This window comes from Oncorhynchus nerka, linkage group LG2 (assembly GCF_034236695.1).
Source record: "Oncorhynchus nerka isolate Pitt River linkage group LG2, Oner_Uvic_2.0, whole genome shotgun sequence".
In the NCBI taxonomy this organism is placed as follows: domain Eukaryota; kingdom Metazoa; phylum Chordata; class Actinopteri; order Salmoniformes; family Salmonidae; genus Oncorhynchus; species Oncorhynchus nerka.
In genome coordinates, this window is record NC_088397.1 from 41268569 (window position 1) to 41282998 (window position 14430).

The following is a 14430-nucleotide window of genomic DNA, read 5'->3' on the forward strand; positions in this document are numbered from 1 at the left end:
ATGTGTAAGAAAAACTTTGCTTAGACATTCTAAAATATTCTTGCATAAGTGTATTTAAAAAAAATTTGTTAGAGCCAGAAAGAGACTTAAATAAAACATGTTCTGGTTCTCCCGGTCTTATCACTGACTAGAAATTTGTTGCCAAGCATTGCATCATTCCTTTCATGTGACTCCCATACGCCCCAAATTCGTCCTGGCCGTCTTATGACTGCATCACATCTTCAGGTCACATAAACTACGACGGAGACAACTAGCAAGGCATTTTAAAGCCCGCCTTCACTGTAGAAGATAATTACGCATTGGATGTCACCAAGCAAAAGATTTTAGCGCGTAGATTATGATTGGACTATCTGGATGTTAGTAATTTCATCGTCAGCTAATGGTACGTTTGGTTGTGTAAAAAAAAAATCTCCACATTAAGTTCGGTTGGCTCACCTTATATAAACACCACCGGGAGTTTCCAAAAATCACATTCACTATACTAAGCCGAACAATGGTTAACATGAGCTATCACCAATCTCAACTAAAATATATACATACTCCGAACCCAAGACAGTCAAGAAAGCGAAATAATAAAAGAAAAAGGGTAAGTGGATTTTATTTTATTGTCTACAGTTTTTAAGAGTTGTTGAATGCCTTCTACAAGAGTTCTAATTTTAATTTGGCAGCTGATCGTCTCTGGCTTTCCTTTAGAAATAAGAATGTGCATGTTTTGGCAACTTTCCCATGTCTGTTATAGGAGAGCAGTTGCTCTAGTTCAATTATAATTGACAGTTGTTTTATTTTTATTCAAGATTCAGGGAGGCATTTATCTGCTTATTTGACTTTGACCCCCAAGTTGCGTTCCCTCTACCACGAGCTTTATCTCTCTACCAAAGTTTGATATCAGTGACAGCTGAGCTGTCAAACGCGTACATAACGTTTTGCAAACTTTTGTTTCGGTTTTATTAACTTATGTAGACTACTGTTATCAAAGACAAAGTATTTGTTTGATAAATGTATAGGATGTCAAGTATCCAGATAGTATATAGGCTATGTGTTATATTAATAGCCAATTAAATAAAACAAACACTTATCTGCATTGACAAAGAAGAATAAGGTCGCACGTCTTGCTATTTTGAGTTCATTGAGTTTCCTGTAGAATAGAATAGAACAGCTTTGTGTTCCCATCCCAGTATTCTGTACCCATTGGAGGTGTCAGTTTTCACCCTTGCTTTTGTTTCACTCGTCCCGTACTTTGATTCCATGACGTAATGCCTTGGCTTGGCTGGATGGATGGAGAGCGAGCTGAGACCACATCCGAAGAAAAAAAACACAGCCTACAGTTGCATAAATGTCACTTTTCTGAAATGTATTCGTCAAACAATACATTCAAGAATAAATAGATTACTGATCATAAAAGTATTCGTCAAGAATTGGGCTGCATTTATTGATTGTGGCAGAGTTAAAGGTACTTTAAATCCAGTTTCTCTGACCACAATAAGGACTTTCTTTGCTCGATGTATGTTGTGGTCAGACAGCCATGTATTTCCTGTGTTGAGCAAGTGGTTTCAAAGTACCGTTAACTATTCAATATTAAGGATAACTGTATTATTTTTAGACCAAATATTTTCTACTCGGAAAATTGGATTTCAATTATATATTTTCTTTTTCATGAGCTAGTGTAAATCGAACTCAAGGAAGGATGTTTTGATAGAAATATAATTAATTGTGGACCTTGACAGACAGAGGGCGCCCTAGAACACCTACGGAGTCTTTGTTTACATGAGGCAAATCAATGACCTGATTTTGTTGTGATTTTGCCTAAAAGAAATATAATCAGAACACGTGAAGCCAGTACAGTAGTTTGTCAAATTATTGCATTCGTTTTCTTTATAGAAAATCATTTGTATTGGCCTATTCAACATTTTTATGAATGTATTGTCAGCAGGTTGTTTTATCAAGTTGACTGCATCAGCTTTAATTTGAGGAGACATCTCTATGGCTGCTGTTATACAATATGTTCCTTTAAGCAAATTCTAACATCTCATCACACTGTATTATGTATTTGTTACAATAATTGCCAATAATTAATGTCACAAATTCTTTCTTTCTAGACTTGTTGGGACAAATTATCACCAACAACCAATTGCCAGACTTGATTATAAGAGACTTTCAAAAGGTGATTTGCATTTCCCCATTAATTCTTTAGATTTCTGTGTTGTTTTTACTGAGTGTTGGATGTTTTGTCTATGGATGTCAAGTTAACCTCATCATATTTATATTATATCAATGCATTTATTTTCTAGATTTTAACTTGATAATGTTTGAAATTTAGTCATCACTACATCTCATGTTTTTGGCTATAGAATCCTATCATCAATTGATTCATGCAGTACAGCCATTTGTCCAAAGAGTGTCACTATTTTACAATTTCATGAAAAGTGGATTTTTTTCACTAAATATAGAAATTATAATACCGGTACTTTGTTCGATTGTATATTTTTCTTCAACAATTGATAATTACAAACAACATGCTAACGTAGCCAGTTCTATTGCACAGCTCTTTCACATACAGCTTTCTTGGTAATATGTCGATCCCGATGTCTAGCCTACTGTATAGAAACCCCATAACGGTTCATACTAAAGATGCTATATTAAATAATTATTTCATCATTCTAAAACCAAACCCTCCTGTCTCGACATTATTTTAAAACCGGCTCCTCCTTTCTCCACCACCATTCCAGGTCCAGTGTGTACCAGCGTGTGGCTGTGAAAGACTATCTGTGCGACTGAGTGACAGAGATGACTACCGAGTGGCTTCACCTGCCCCCTCCGTACCCCCCTGGTGTGGGGCCGCTGTGTGGTGCAGAGTTGGAGGCGTGGTATGAGGACCTGCAGGATATACTGGGATCAGACACGGGTGGGGCCAAGCTGACTCGCGCCCCTCCCTGCTCAGAGGTCAGTTGGGATTATAATTCGATTTTTTTTAAAATATTGATTGATTTATGAACAAAGTGATCGATTGTGTTTTGTTTTTCTATCGGTTGTTGGTTATCCAACATTTTTGTTTCATCTTCTCTTCATCGTCTTCTCTTCTTCATGATGCAACTCTTCCAAGAGCGCTGATGTAAGAAGGGTCTTTGACATAACCGCTCCTCTATTTTTTTCTTCTCTTCTTTCTTTCACTCTTCCTTCCCTCTCTTCTTTCTCCTCTCTATATCTCTCTTCATAGAAAGAGACAGAGTTCCTGGATGTCCTGGAGAGCTGTTCCTTGACATGGCTGACGGACGGGGTGGGGGTGGGGGTTGGAGGGCAGGCATGGGGTGGAGGAGAGGGTGTCCAGAGGGTCACAATTCCGGAGGAGCCTCCTACCCATCCGCCCCCCTCCTCCACCGCCTTGTGTCTGAATCCCGCTGAGGAGAGGACGGAGAGGCCTAGGGACAGAGAGGGAGGGAGAGATGGAGAGGGAGGTTCGGGAGGAGGGGACCTGTTACCCCCAGAGTTCTTTGAGCTGCTGAGTGAGGGAGGGTTGGGAATGGTGGACAGTAGCTACCATCATCATCATTCCAACAATGTCCAACAGCCTGCGTCTCCCTCCACTAGCGAGGAGGATGAACACCCATGTGTCCCCGACTCACCCTCCTGCTCCTCCTCCGCCGCCTCTCCTTCCCCCTCTCTCAACTGCTCTCCTCCTTCCTCTCCTGTCTCCTCTCTTACTAGCACCGCTTTCTCATTGTCTCGGCTGGGCAAACGCAAGAGAGGCAACTCTCTGTCCTTCCCTTCCACCGGTTCGCGCTCATCCTCTTCCTCTTCTGCGAAGAAGAGCAGGAGAGAGAGGGAGCAGGAGAACGAGAGGAAGGTGCAGGAGCTGACGGACCAGAACGAGAGGTTAAAAGCAGAGATAGACAGACTGGGAGAGGAGGTGCAGAGGACACGCAGAGCCCTGATAGAGAGACTAGTTAACACCAAGAAGTGAAGGAAGAAAAGCAAGGAGGAGAGCGGGATGAGAGGTAGCAGGATGATAGAAGTAACACAAGGCAGAATATAAACATTTGGAATAGCAGGTTTGCGGTGAAAGGTGAACATTGGGGTGACTATGAAATGCATTTCTAGATGATGGTTAGAAAGAAACCAAATTATAAGTTTCTTCAACACTGTATGAGAGAGAGAGAGAGAGAGAGAAAGAAGGAAAGTTAGAAAGAAAGATGAAAGAGCAAGTCAAAGGAAAACCATGGAGAGAAGGAACTGCAGCATTGCGGCAAATGTAGAGAGATAGACAGCATGTAAAGGAAATGGAGGAAACGGTGTAAATGGCAGGTGGATCATGCAATACCTCTTGAGACGTTAGTGTACTGTATTTATGTAGGACTGATTTTAGGAAGCACATTTGAACTAGATGGGTAGCAATTAGTGCCCATCACAAGCATTGTACGATTGTGTAGCTCATTCAGTCTACAGAAGTGCTCAGTTTGAAGTACTGTAAGGATTAGTTAGAGTCAATGAATTGATTGAGGGCATCGATTCCAAAATTAAGAAATTGATCGGAAGCATCAACAGTTAACGCCCATCGCAAGCATTGCATGGGACTTGTTCATTAGGAATCAAATGGAAAGAGAAGGTGGGTCTACCTGGACTCATCCAATAAGAAACACGGATAGAGGTTTTCTGTTGCAAAACTTTTTTGCCATGATGAGCTCGATCCTGATTATGGCGTTTTTCGCTTATCCAAGTTAGTGAAGTGTTTAGTATGAAGTATGGGATGATGAGTTAGATTCAATTGAGTGATTGAGGGCACCAGCGTCGTTTCCAAAATGAAGGAATTGGTTGGAAGCTTCTATCTATGAAAGTTGTTAACCAACACCCATCAGAAGCATTCCATGGGTCGTGTTCATTAGGCACCAAACGGAAGACCAACTTGGGCTTGTTCATCAACAAACACTCAATTACATTTTCTGTTGCATGCCATAATGAATGAGACTAATTGGGCTTGGTTTAGATCATTCAGCCCAACTAAGGGATTTGTATGAACTAGGGATGAGTTTAAATATTGGATTAATTGATCAAGGGCGTTGGCATTGACTCCAACATTATGGAATTGACTAATCACATAAAAGTGATATTTACCATTGCTAGGAGTTTTATTGACTAATCTGCCAACGCAATCAATGAATTGATTCTGAAAAACATAGTTGGGCTCATCCCTAGTATGACGGTAGAGTGTGGAGAGTGCATTTCATTGTCACCCTATCCTTTATCTAGCCTGGTTAAATCAGACTGAATGCTTTGCCTACCATTGTTCCCCAATGAAACAACAATGAAACATAGCTAAATCAGTTTGTATCCCAGGCTATCCCTTATCTGCCAACCTCTAAAATCTAAGATTAATCCTAAAGGCTGAACAGAGGCCAGCAGAGATAATATTTCTTGCATAGTTTATGAGGAAATATGGAGCTCAGGAAAGTTTGTCAGTACTCAGTGCAGTGTGAGTATGTGAGAATGATTGGTAGTTTTTCAATTTCTACTTTCGTATAACCCGCTGCAGCTTTAGTGTGTATGGATAGTTCTACACCTAGGACCCAGTTATTCTTCTTTCTACGCTGACCTTTTTCTATCAAATTGACTGAATTTGGAGGTAGTAATATTTACAATGTAGAGCTACCCTGATTCACCTATATATTTGATATAACCATGTATTATACCTAGTTATACTGTAATATATACACCCTTTACTGTACCCATATTAATTTGTCATTTTATTATAAAAAATATGTATCGATTGGTAGTTTCCTCTAATTCAACCAACATCCATGTATTTTATTTCTGTTGTTACATGAAACATTATATTGTATTTACTTTATTATATGCTCACATTTTCTAATAAATCCTTAAAACAATTTCAGTGTCTTGAAATGCTTATTTGAATGTACTCCGGTCAGTTGACGAGAGAGAGAAGTGAGATGCGTCTATATTAAGGTCCAAACGAATGCTTAGAAAACAATTTTTTTCTGAATTCATTTTCCACGGTATTTGCAAAAAGTTACTTGTAAGCCATGCTATTTATTCGATTGAATAAATGGGTAAGGGGGATATTAAAAAATGTTTTTTTTATAATATAACAATATAACAATAGTATTATATTTTTAAACAGCTACCCAAACCTGACATTGATCACACACGGACCTGTTCTGATTTCTGCATAGTGACACTAGATTCTAGGACCTTAGCCTGGTGGAATCGATCGTTGCCTTCACCATTTTATTTCACTTCACGATGAATGTGGCGCAGTAAAACAGAATGGTGAATGCCAGCAGCTATCAGGCTGGTTTCTACCAGGCTACTAGAACCTTCTACTTTGAGAACAGGCATGTAGAACTATTCTGATGTCAGAATATGCTGTAACAGTTTTCAATATACCTGTCTTTGCTTACTGATCTGTCCTTAAAGCCAACACCTTTTCAATTCCCCCATTTTCCTCATAGCCCACATCACATTGTCTTTCATCCAGTCATAGACTTGTCTTACAGAAGTTATTCTCATATTTCTTGATCCTATTCTCCATTAAGGTAATTATTGAAATCTTTTACTTCCCTCTACTCTTATTTTCCTGCTTCTGTCTGTCTTCATTCTCACTTCTTGTCTTTCGGAGGGGCAGGTTCAGGGTTCTTTCCCTCAGCCAAGGCTAACTGTGTCATGTTCTGACCTTAGTTCTGTTATTATATCTTTGTTTTAGTATGGTCAGGGTGTGAGTTGGGTGGGTTGTCTATGTTCGTTTTTCTATAATTTGGGATTTCTGTGTTCGGCCAAGTATGGTTCTCAATCAGAGGCAGCTGTCAATCGTTGTCCCTGATTGAGAATCATACTTAGGTAGCCTGGTTTCACTTTTGAGTTGTGGGTGTTTATTTTCCATGTCAGTGTTTGTGCCACACGGGACTGTTTCATTTATGTCGTTGATTAACGTTTATTGTTTTGTATTTCAGTGTTCATTTTGATTAAACATTAAACATTAAACATTATGGACACTTACCACGCTCCGATCCTTCTCGCTACTCCTCCTCAGGAGAGGAGAAGAGGTTGGACACAGAGAGTCAGCATTATCAACTAGTAAATCATTGACTCGCAAGACACTTTCATCATAACCAGCTAGACTGTCGTGATTACAAAATAGTAAATTAATAACTAAAAAGGCCCCTTAGTCCGCACAAGGTGCCAAGCTCGCTGCGTGGTCAGGTGTAGAAGCCGGTGAAAGTTAGCTGGGTGTAGCTGTTTGACGTTCTTGGACGTATCATGTGAAGCCGGGTCATCAATACCAGATAGACAGTAGTCATTGCCAAACTAGTACATTATTAACTCAAGCCAATAGATGGACACACTGACATGCTTTGAAATCCTATGGTTGCATTACCTTTCACATTACTAGACACTCAAGAGAGTTCTAACGTTAAGGTATCAAGATAAGATGAGAATTTACCATTTAAAGATGTCATCATAAAATGTCTGGGATTTATGTAATGGCGCATCTGTGACAAAATAAATATAATGTTTTGATATTTGATCAGGAGGTTTAACATTGGGAGCATGTCCTTTCATATTTATATTCTGAAGATGTCCCGGATATCATACTAACAAGACATTTCTGGAGAAAATCATGAAGTATATAACTGGCTTAGGGGACAATTATTTCATAATTTAATTGTTCCACCCCTAATTTGCTACACCCGTACCCCTCATCTTACCTGTTCTGCAACAGCGAGTGTTAGCTCCCTGGCTCTCTCAACGTCTACTCTGTTCCTTACAGCCTGAGCAGTATTAGCTGGGGTTGGGGCGTGCTTTCTTACCCTCGGCCAGGGATAGCCGTTTCTTCAGTTCTAGTAGTTTGGTGACCTCCACTCTGATCACAGCCTTCTCTGCCTTCTGGCCCTTCAGTATCCGCACCTTCTCCCCCTGGAGCAAATAAAGTAGAAGAGAAAGAGGTTTTGTTAAACAGTCATCAGGGACAAAGAAATATCAAACATGTTTATTTGACTGGGAGGTCACGCGAACATCGGGAACCATTCCAGACACATTGTGCTTCCGATATTCCTAACATATCCCAATATTAGGACGTCATACGAACATAACATTTTTGGAAGGAAATCATGTACCATGTAACTGTCTTAGACTCTTTCATTGCTTAAAGAGGCAATCTGCAGCTGTTACATCCATTTTAAAACTATAATTCCATATCATGGATGGTCAGTCCTTGCATCCATAGCTCGATCTATGAATTTGAGAGTGGTTAAATTTCTCCAGCCTCATCCCTCAGCTTTTTACTGAAACAGTGGTGGGAACACTTTTTTATTGTTTCAACTGTTGATTGCTCCTTTAAGGTCATTGTGTCACCCATAATTCACTACACCCATCGCTCCACCATCCCACGGCCAGTGTTAGCTCCCTGCCTCTCTCAGTGTCGGCTCCGTTCACAGCAGCAGGGGCTGTAGCTGAGACTGGGGCGGGCTGGGCGTTGGCATTAGTCCGGGCGGTTGATTTGGGCTGGAATGTAAAGACAGGTTTCAGATTTTATAAGCAATTTTTCTCCAACAATCTCAGGATTACACTATTACATTTCAGTCTCTGTAGTGACGCCTCTAGGCACTGCGATGCAGAGCCTTAGACCGCTGCACCACTCGGGAGGCAGTGTTGCAGTTCTTGACACAAACCGGTGCACCTGGCACCTACTATCATACCCCATTCAAAGGCACTTCCATTTTTTGTCTTGCCCATTCACCCTCTGAATGGCACACAAACACAATCCATGTCTCAATAATCTCAAGGCTTAAAAATCCTTCTTTAACCTCTCTCTCCATCTCTCACGCTCTTCACGCTCTTCTCTCCCTCGGTTAATTGTTTGCAGGAAATATTTCAATATAACAGGCACAAGTGAGTACACAATAGTTTAAATGGTTTTTGGGGTGTATCTACCCACGGCCTGTACAGGTCTGGAAAGATACATCCGTTGTTTTATTTTTGTTTTAGTCTGCCTGCAAACAAGCTGGATGATTCAGAATCCATTGAAGAGCTTGAATGAGTCATTGACGAAAGATACTTACGAGCTCAAAGAAACATGTCACTGGATTTGTAGGATTTAAGCACTGTTAAGGACAACAAACCCAATCAACAAAACAAACCAAAGCCAAGTTGGCCAAGCGGTATCAACGATGGCATCAAACCATCCTCAAGCAAGATGGCGCGTGTGGAGAGTTGTTGAAATCCATCAATACATTATGTGCCTGTCTAGAATTCAGCCAATGTCAGATGTCACACAACTTAATGTCTAACAACTTAAAGAAACCTTGCTTGAAGATCAATGCGGGATAATCTAATCTTTTCAGGGTTACCGGAGAATGACAACAGAAGAGGCTGTAAGGACACTGTCCGAGACTTTATGTCAACTCAACTGAAGCTGCCCACAGATGTTGTGCCTAATGTCATGTCACTTTCTTCAGAGTCCATAGAATGGGTAAGGCCTCTGGGAATAGGCCACAGGCTATTATTGCATGTTTTGAACCTTTTAAGCAAAAGGAAATAGCTAAGAGTTAGGGGTAGGAACTCAGAAACACTGACTTTTGAATGAATGATCACTTCCCAACGGAGATCAATGAAAGGAGAAAAAAAAATACATCCCATCCTGAAGGAAAAGCGCTGCCTGAATCGATGAGTCTCCATGGTGATGGATAAACTTTACGTCAACGGGCAACTGTATCAGGACTCTAGGGTAATTACCTGGCTATTTTAATCCAATGTTCAAATCTGAGTTTGTGTGTTGAAGTGTATCATGGCAACTTCAACTATAATGAATACATGCTCTATTGATCTCCACTTGACAAGGAAAGGGTTGCATATAGCTCAGGTTAATGTATGTAGCCTTCCTAACAAAATACATGAGGTTTTTAACTTGGTCAACATAAATAATATTCATATTTTAGCTTTGACCGAAATGCATTTGGATGCATCTGTAAATGATGGGCAAATTAACAGTCATGGATATAGTCTACTTAGAAGGGACAGGAATAGGAATGGTGGGGGTGTAGCACTGTACATTTAGAATCATATACCTTTTAAGACGAGGGATGACCTTAATGTATGTCAAATAGAGGCACTATGGGCTCAAGTACATCTGCCTCACCAGGAACCCATATTGGTAGGACGTGTGTATAGACCTCCTAGCTCTAAGGTGGCCTATCTGGATGACTTATGCACTGGGTTTGACAAGGCCACAGATAGTAACAGAGATGTATTTATCTTGGGTTATTTTAATGTAAATTGGAAGTATCATAATAATTCAAATATAACTAAATGAATGAGATATGCCGAGAGCTGTGGTTTGGAACAAATTGTTAATGATACTACTGTGCTAGATCATCAACTAAGTTAGGTCACTGTTCGGACACGTGCATTGATCTGATCTTCTGTAATATACAATTGCAATGCTTAAAAGCCAGATCAATGCCAGTGGGCTGGACAGACCATAATATTATGACCATAACCAGGGGTATGCGCAATGCCGTTGTGGGTGAGCCAAATAAAAATGTGATTCACATTTTTTTTCCACATTTTCCAACAGTCCATTTATATTTTCCAACAGGGCTATACATTTGGGTGAGGCTTTTTTCTCGTCTGAGTAACCTCGTTTTACTGCCAAAAATAAAATGTAACTATCTAGCATTCAGTGAAATAACAACACAATGTCAAATACAGGTAGCCTAGTCAAATAACGCACGTGCAAGCAGTTTCTCCCGACGTCACATAGGTACACTGCAGCATCCACCAAGAGACTCTTGCTGCCAAGGGAATGCCTGACTGCTTGAAAGTCGTTCTGTACACTACAGTGAAAATGGTTAACTTTGTTAAAGCAAGGTCCCTGAACTCTCGTGTATTTTCTGCACTATGCAATGATATGGGCAGCGACCATGTAACACTTTTACAACATACAGAAGTGCGCTGGTTATCAAGGGGCAAAGTATTGACACTTTTTTTTTTTGGAGAGAAGAGCTTAAAGTTTTCTTTACTGACCATAATTTTCACTTGTTTGACCGCTTGCATGATGACAAGTTTCTCACGACTGATGTTTTTTCTCGCCTGAATGATCTGAATCTAGGATTACAGGGACTCTCCGCAACTCTATTCAATGTGCGGGACAACATTGAGGCTATGATTAAGAGGTTGGAGCTCTTCTCTGTCTGCATTAACAAGGATAACACACAGGTCTTTCCATCATTGTATGATTTTTTTCTGTGCAAATGAACTCAAGCTTGTCAAATGTGATATAGCGAAACACCTGGTGAGAAATTACGCAGGTACTTTCCCAAAACGGATGACACAAACAACTGGATTCGTTACCCCTTTCATGACCTGCCTCCAGTCCACTTACCGATATCTTAAAAAGAGAGCCTCATCTAAATAGCAACAGGCAGTTCTGTGAAAATGGATTTTAATCAGAAGCCACTGACAGATTTCTGGATTGGCCTGCGCTCAGCATATCCTGCCTTGGCAAATCGCGTTGTTAACACACTGATACCCTTTGCAACCACATACCCATGTGAAAGTGGATTCTCTGCCCTCACCTGTATGAAAACTAAATACAGGCACAGACTGTGTGTGGAAAATGATTTAGGACTGAGACTCTCTCCAATACAACCCAACATTGCAGAGTTATGTGCATCCTTTCAAGCACACCCTTCTCATTAACCTGTGGTGAGTTATTCACAATTTTTCGATGAACAAATAAGGCTTTATATGTAAGATGGTTTAATAAAGAGCAAAATTATTGATTAGTATTATTTGTGCCCTGGTCCTATAAGAGCTCTTTGTCAATTCCCACGAGCCGGGTTGTGACAAAAACTTACACTCATTCTTGTGTTTAATAAATGTATTGTTTAGTGTATATGTGTCAGGCTTACAATGATGGAAGAAAAAAAACATTTGAGAGTGTGCTGACCCTGGTGAATGTTTGAAGGGGTACGGGACTATAAAAAGTTTGCGAACCACTGATCTCGAGGACAATTTAAATCACGATACAGAATGTTTTAATGATTTGTTCACTGAGGTAATGGACCATCATGCCCCAGTAAAGAAAGAGTACAGTTGGGGCTCGTCAATCTCCATGGATTGATGATGAACTGGGTGAGGCATTTTCTTTTAAAAAATATGGCAAAAGTCTTAGCAGCCAAAACAAACTAGAAATTGATTAACATAATTATAGAACACTACGTAATTATGCAGTTCAATTAAATCCTAAGAAAAAATATATATTTTACAAAAATGCTTTTATTGATTGTAAAAATGATTCCAAAAAGGTATGGAATACAGTTAAGGGCTTACTTGGTACATCTATTTCATCATGCCCATCTAGTGTGGAGGTTGAGAATAATAACAAAACTTGCTGATATTGCCAATTTATTTTGCTGATTTTTTTTTACAAAGAAAATGTATTTACTGAACGGTAATGTAAACACCCATTCTTCCAAACAAGCGATTGTCCAAAGTCTACAAATGGTGTCAGTAGAGGTGTTAAACCTATTGAAGTCATTACCCGATGGTAAATCTACAGGCTATGATATTATGGACAATTTTTTACTTCACTATACTGTTCCCCAGATTGCAGCTCCACTGAAATACATATTTAATTGGTCCACTGGAAAAGGGGACATTCACGCAAATGTATGGAAGCATGCTAAACTGTGTCTAATGCTATGAATAATGGCAGGTTTGTGGGTGTACTATTTTTATATTTTAGTGCAGAATTTGATTTAGCGGATCATAAAATAATTTTGACAAAATGATTGCATTATGGGAGGAGGAGGCAGTATTGAATTGAGTACAGTCATATCTATATCAATGGGTCGTTTTCTTCCCCTCATGCTTGAAACTGGGGAATTACCGCAGGGCAGCTGCCTTGGTCCCCTTCTTTACTTATGCCTTATCTGAAACTCAAGCTACTATATTTGCAGATGATACTACAACGTATACAGCAAGACAATCGGTTCAACAGGTACAGCAAGCTCTTACAAGTAGATCTGAGAAATATCAGGGAGTGGGTTTGCCAGAACAAACTTGTTTTAAACACCAAGAAAACCAGGTTTATGTTAGTCTGTTCAACCAGGAAAAGGTCAACACAGCATGGGATACAATTAAGTATGGGGGGAGTACAAATTGAGGAAGTGGTAGAAACCAAACTACTAGGGGTGCAGCTAGACAACTGCTCATCATGGTCGTCTCAAATAACTCATCTATGTATAAAAAAAATAAAAAATGCATGAATGATCAGAAGGATAGCTAAAAATGTACCGGTAAAGATTCTTTAGCAAACAACCCAAGCGTTAATTGTGAGTCAGGTGAACTACTGTTCTGTGGTCTGAGGAAATGCAACAGCAAGTGAAATTAGGAGGCTGCAGATCGCACAGAACAAAGCAGCAAGGATTGTTTTAAGGTGGAGATATGGTTTGTCTATTGTAGTCAACGCTCTTGGTTGGTCATCAATCAACAAGATAATTGAAAAAAAACATGCTTATTTTATTTCACAATGTACACCATTTAAAACAGCCAAACTCCATTCACAACCGTATTTAGTTGGTAAGAGACAAATATTCAGTAAATACTAGGAATAGATTGTCCACCATCTGTGTTGTCCAGACAGAAAAGAGAAATATGCAAAATAACATTTATATTTTGAGCAATAAAGAAATGAAATAATTTATCTGAGCAAACCAGAAACCTTTCAATATATAAATTCAAACAATACTTCAGAACCGTTTAAATATAAAAAATTGGAAGCTTGTGCGGGACTATGGTAGATGAAGGAATCTATATTTTCAGACTGTTAGAGTATTTATCTGGCCAATATGTCAGTGTATTATGTCTGTTTGTAACAGTGTGATATATGTGAAAATGTGATTGTATTATAAATTGTATTTTAATGCTTAAAGGCTCTTGGAAGATTAGTCCAAATGAGGACTAAAAGAGATCCTAATAAAATGAAATCAAACCTGTCTCCTCCCCTTCATCTGCACTGATTGAAGTGGATTTAGCAAGTGACACCAATAAGGGATCATAGCGTTCACCTGGATTCACCTGGTCAGTCTATGTCATGGAAAGAGCAGGTGTTCTTAATGGTTCGTATACTCAGTGTACATTGTAATATAAAAAAAAAGCATCAAGCATGCACATTTAAAATGCCTGAATGACTCCCTGGCAAGAAGATTAAACTGCTAAGAGTAGCTATTTATCATTGTCATATCAAATATAATCGAATATATGACAATGCGGTTTCCCTTTGCCCATGTCCAATAGTCAGAGCTTGCTCTCCCTTTCCTCACCATGCCAATGTGATGCCAGGCGGGCAGAGAGCAGACAAAGTTCCCGGATCCCTGCAGCATGGTGGCGGTGACGATGGGTGGGGCGTTGAGCTGCTGA

At 39.6% G+C, this 14430-nt stretch overlaps 1 protein-coding gene across 1 annotated transcript; it reads left to right on the plus strand.

The window, feature by feature from the left end:
• Nucleotides 1–443: 443 nt before the first annotated feature.
• Nucleotides 444–4276, plus strand: LOC115135327 (DNA damage-inducible transcript 3 protein-like). The gene is made up of 4 exons (XM_029669905.2): nucleotides 444–586; nucleotides 2097–2161; nucleotides 2727–2940; nucleotides 3215–4276. Exons 3-4 carry the CDS (start codon nucleotides 2785–2787, stop codon nucleotides 3956–3958), a joined length of 900 nt encoding a protein of 299 aa, XP_029525765.1. The 5' UTR covers nucleotides 444–586; nucleotides 2097–2161; nucleotides 2727–2784; the 3' UTR covers nucleotides 3959–4276.
• The last annotated feature ends 10154 nt before the right edge of the window (nucleotides 4277–14430 follow it).

What these genes read in the sequence shown, in the direction of transcription:
- LOC115135327 (XM_029669905.2), top strand. Translation starts at nt 2,785, where the DNA reads ATGACTACCGAGTGGCTTCACCTGCCCCCTCCGTACCCCCCTGGTGTG. An exon ending in GCGCCCCTCCCTGCTCAGAG is followed by an intron (nt 2,941 to 3,214) that starts GTCAGTTGGGAT and finishes CTCTCTTCATAG; the next exon opens with AAAGAGACAGAGTTCCTGGA.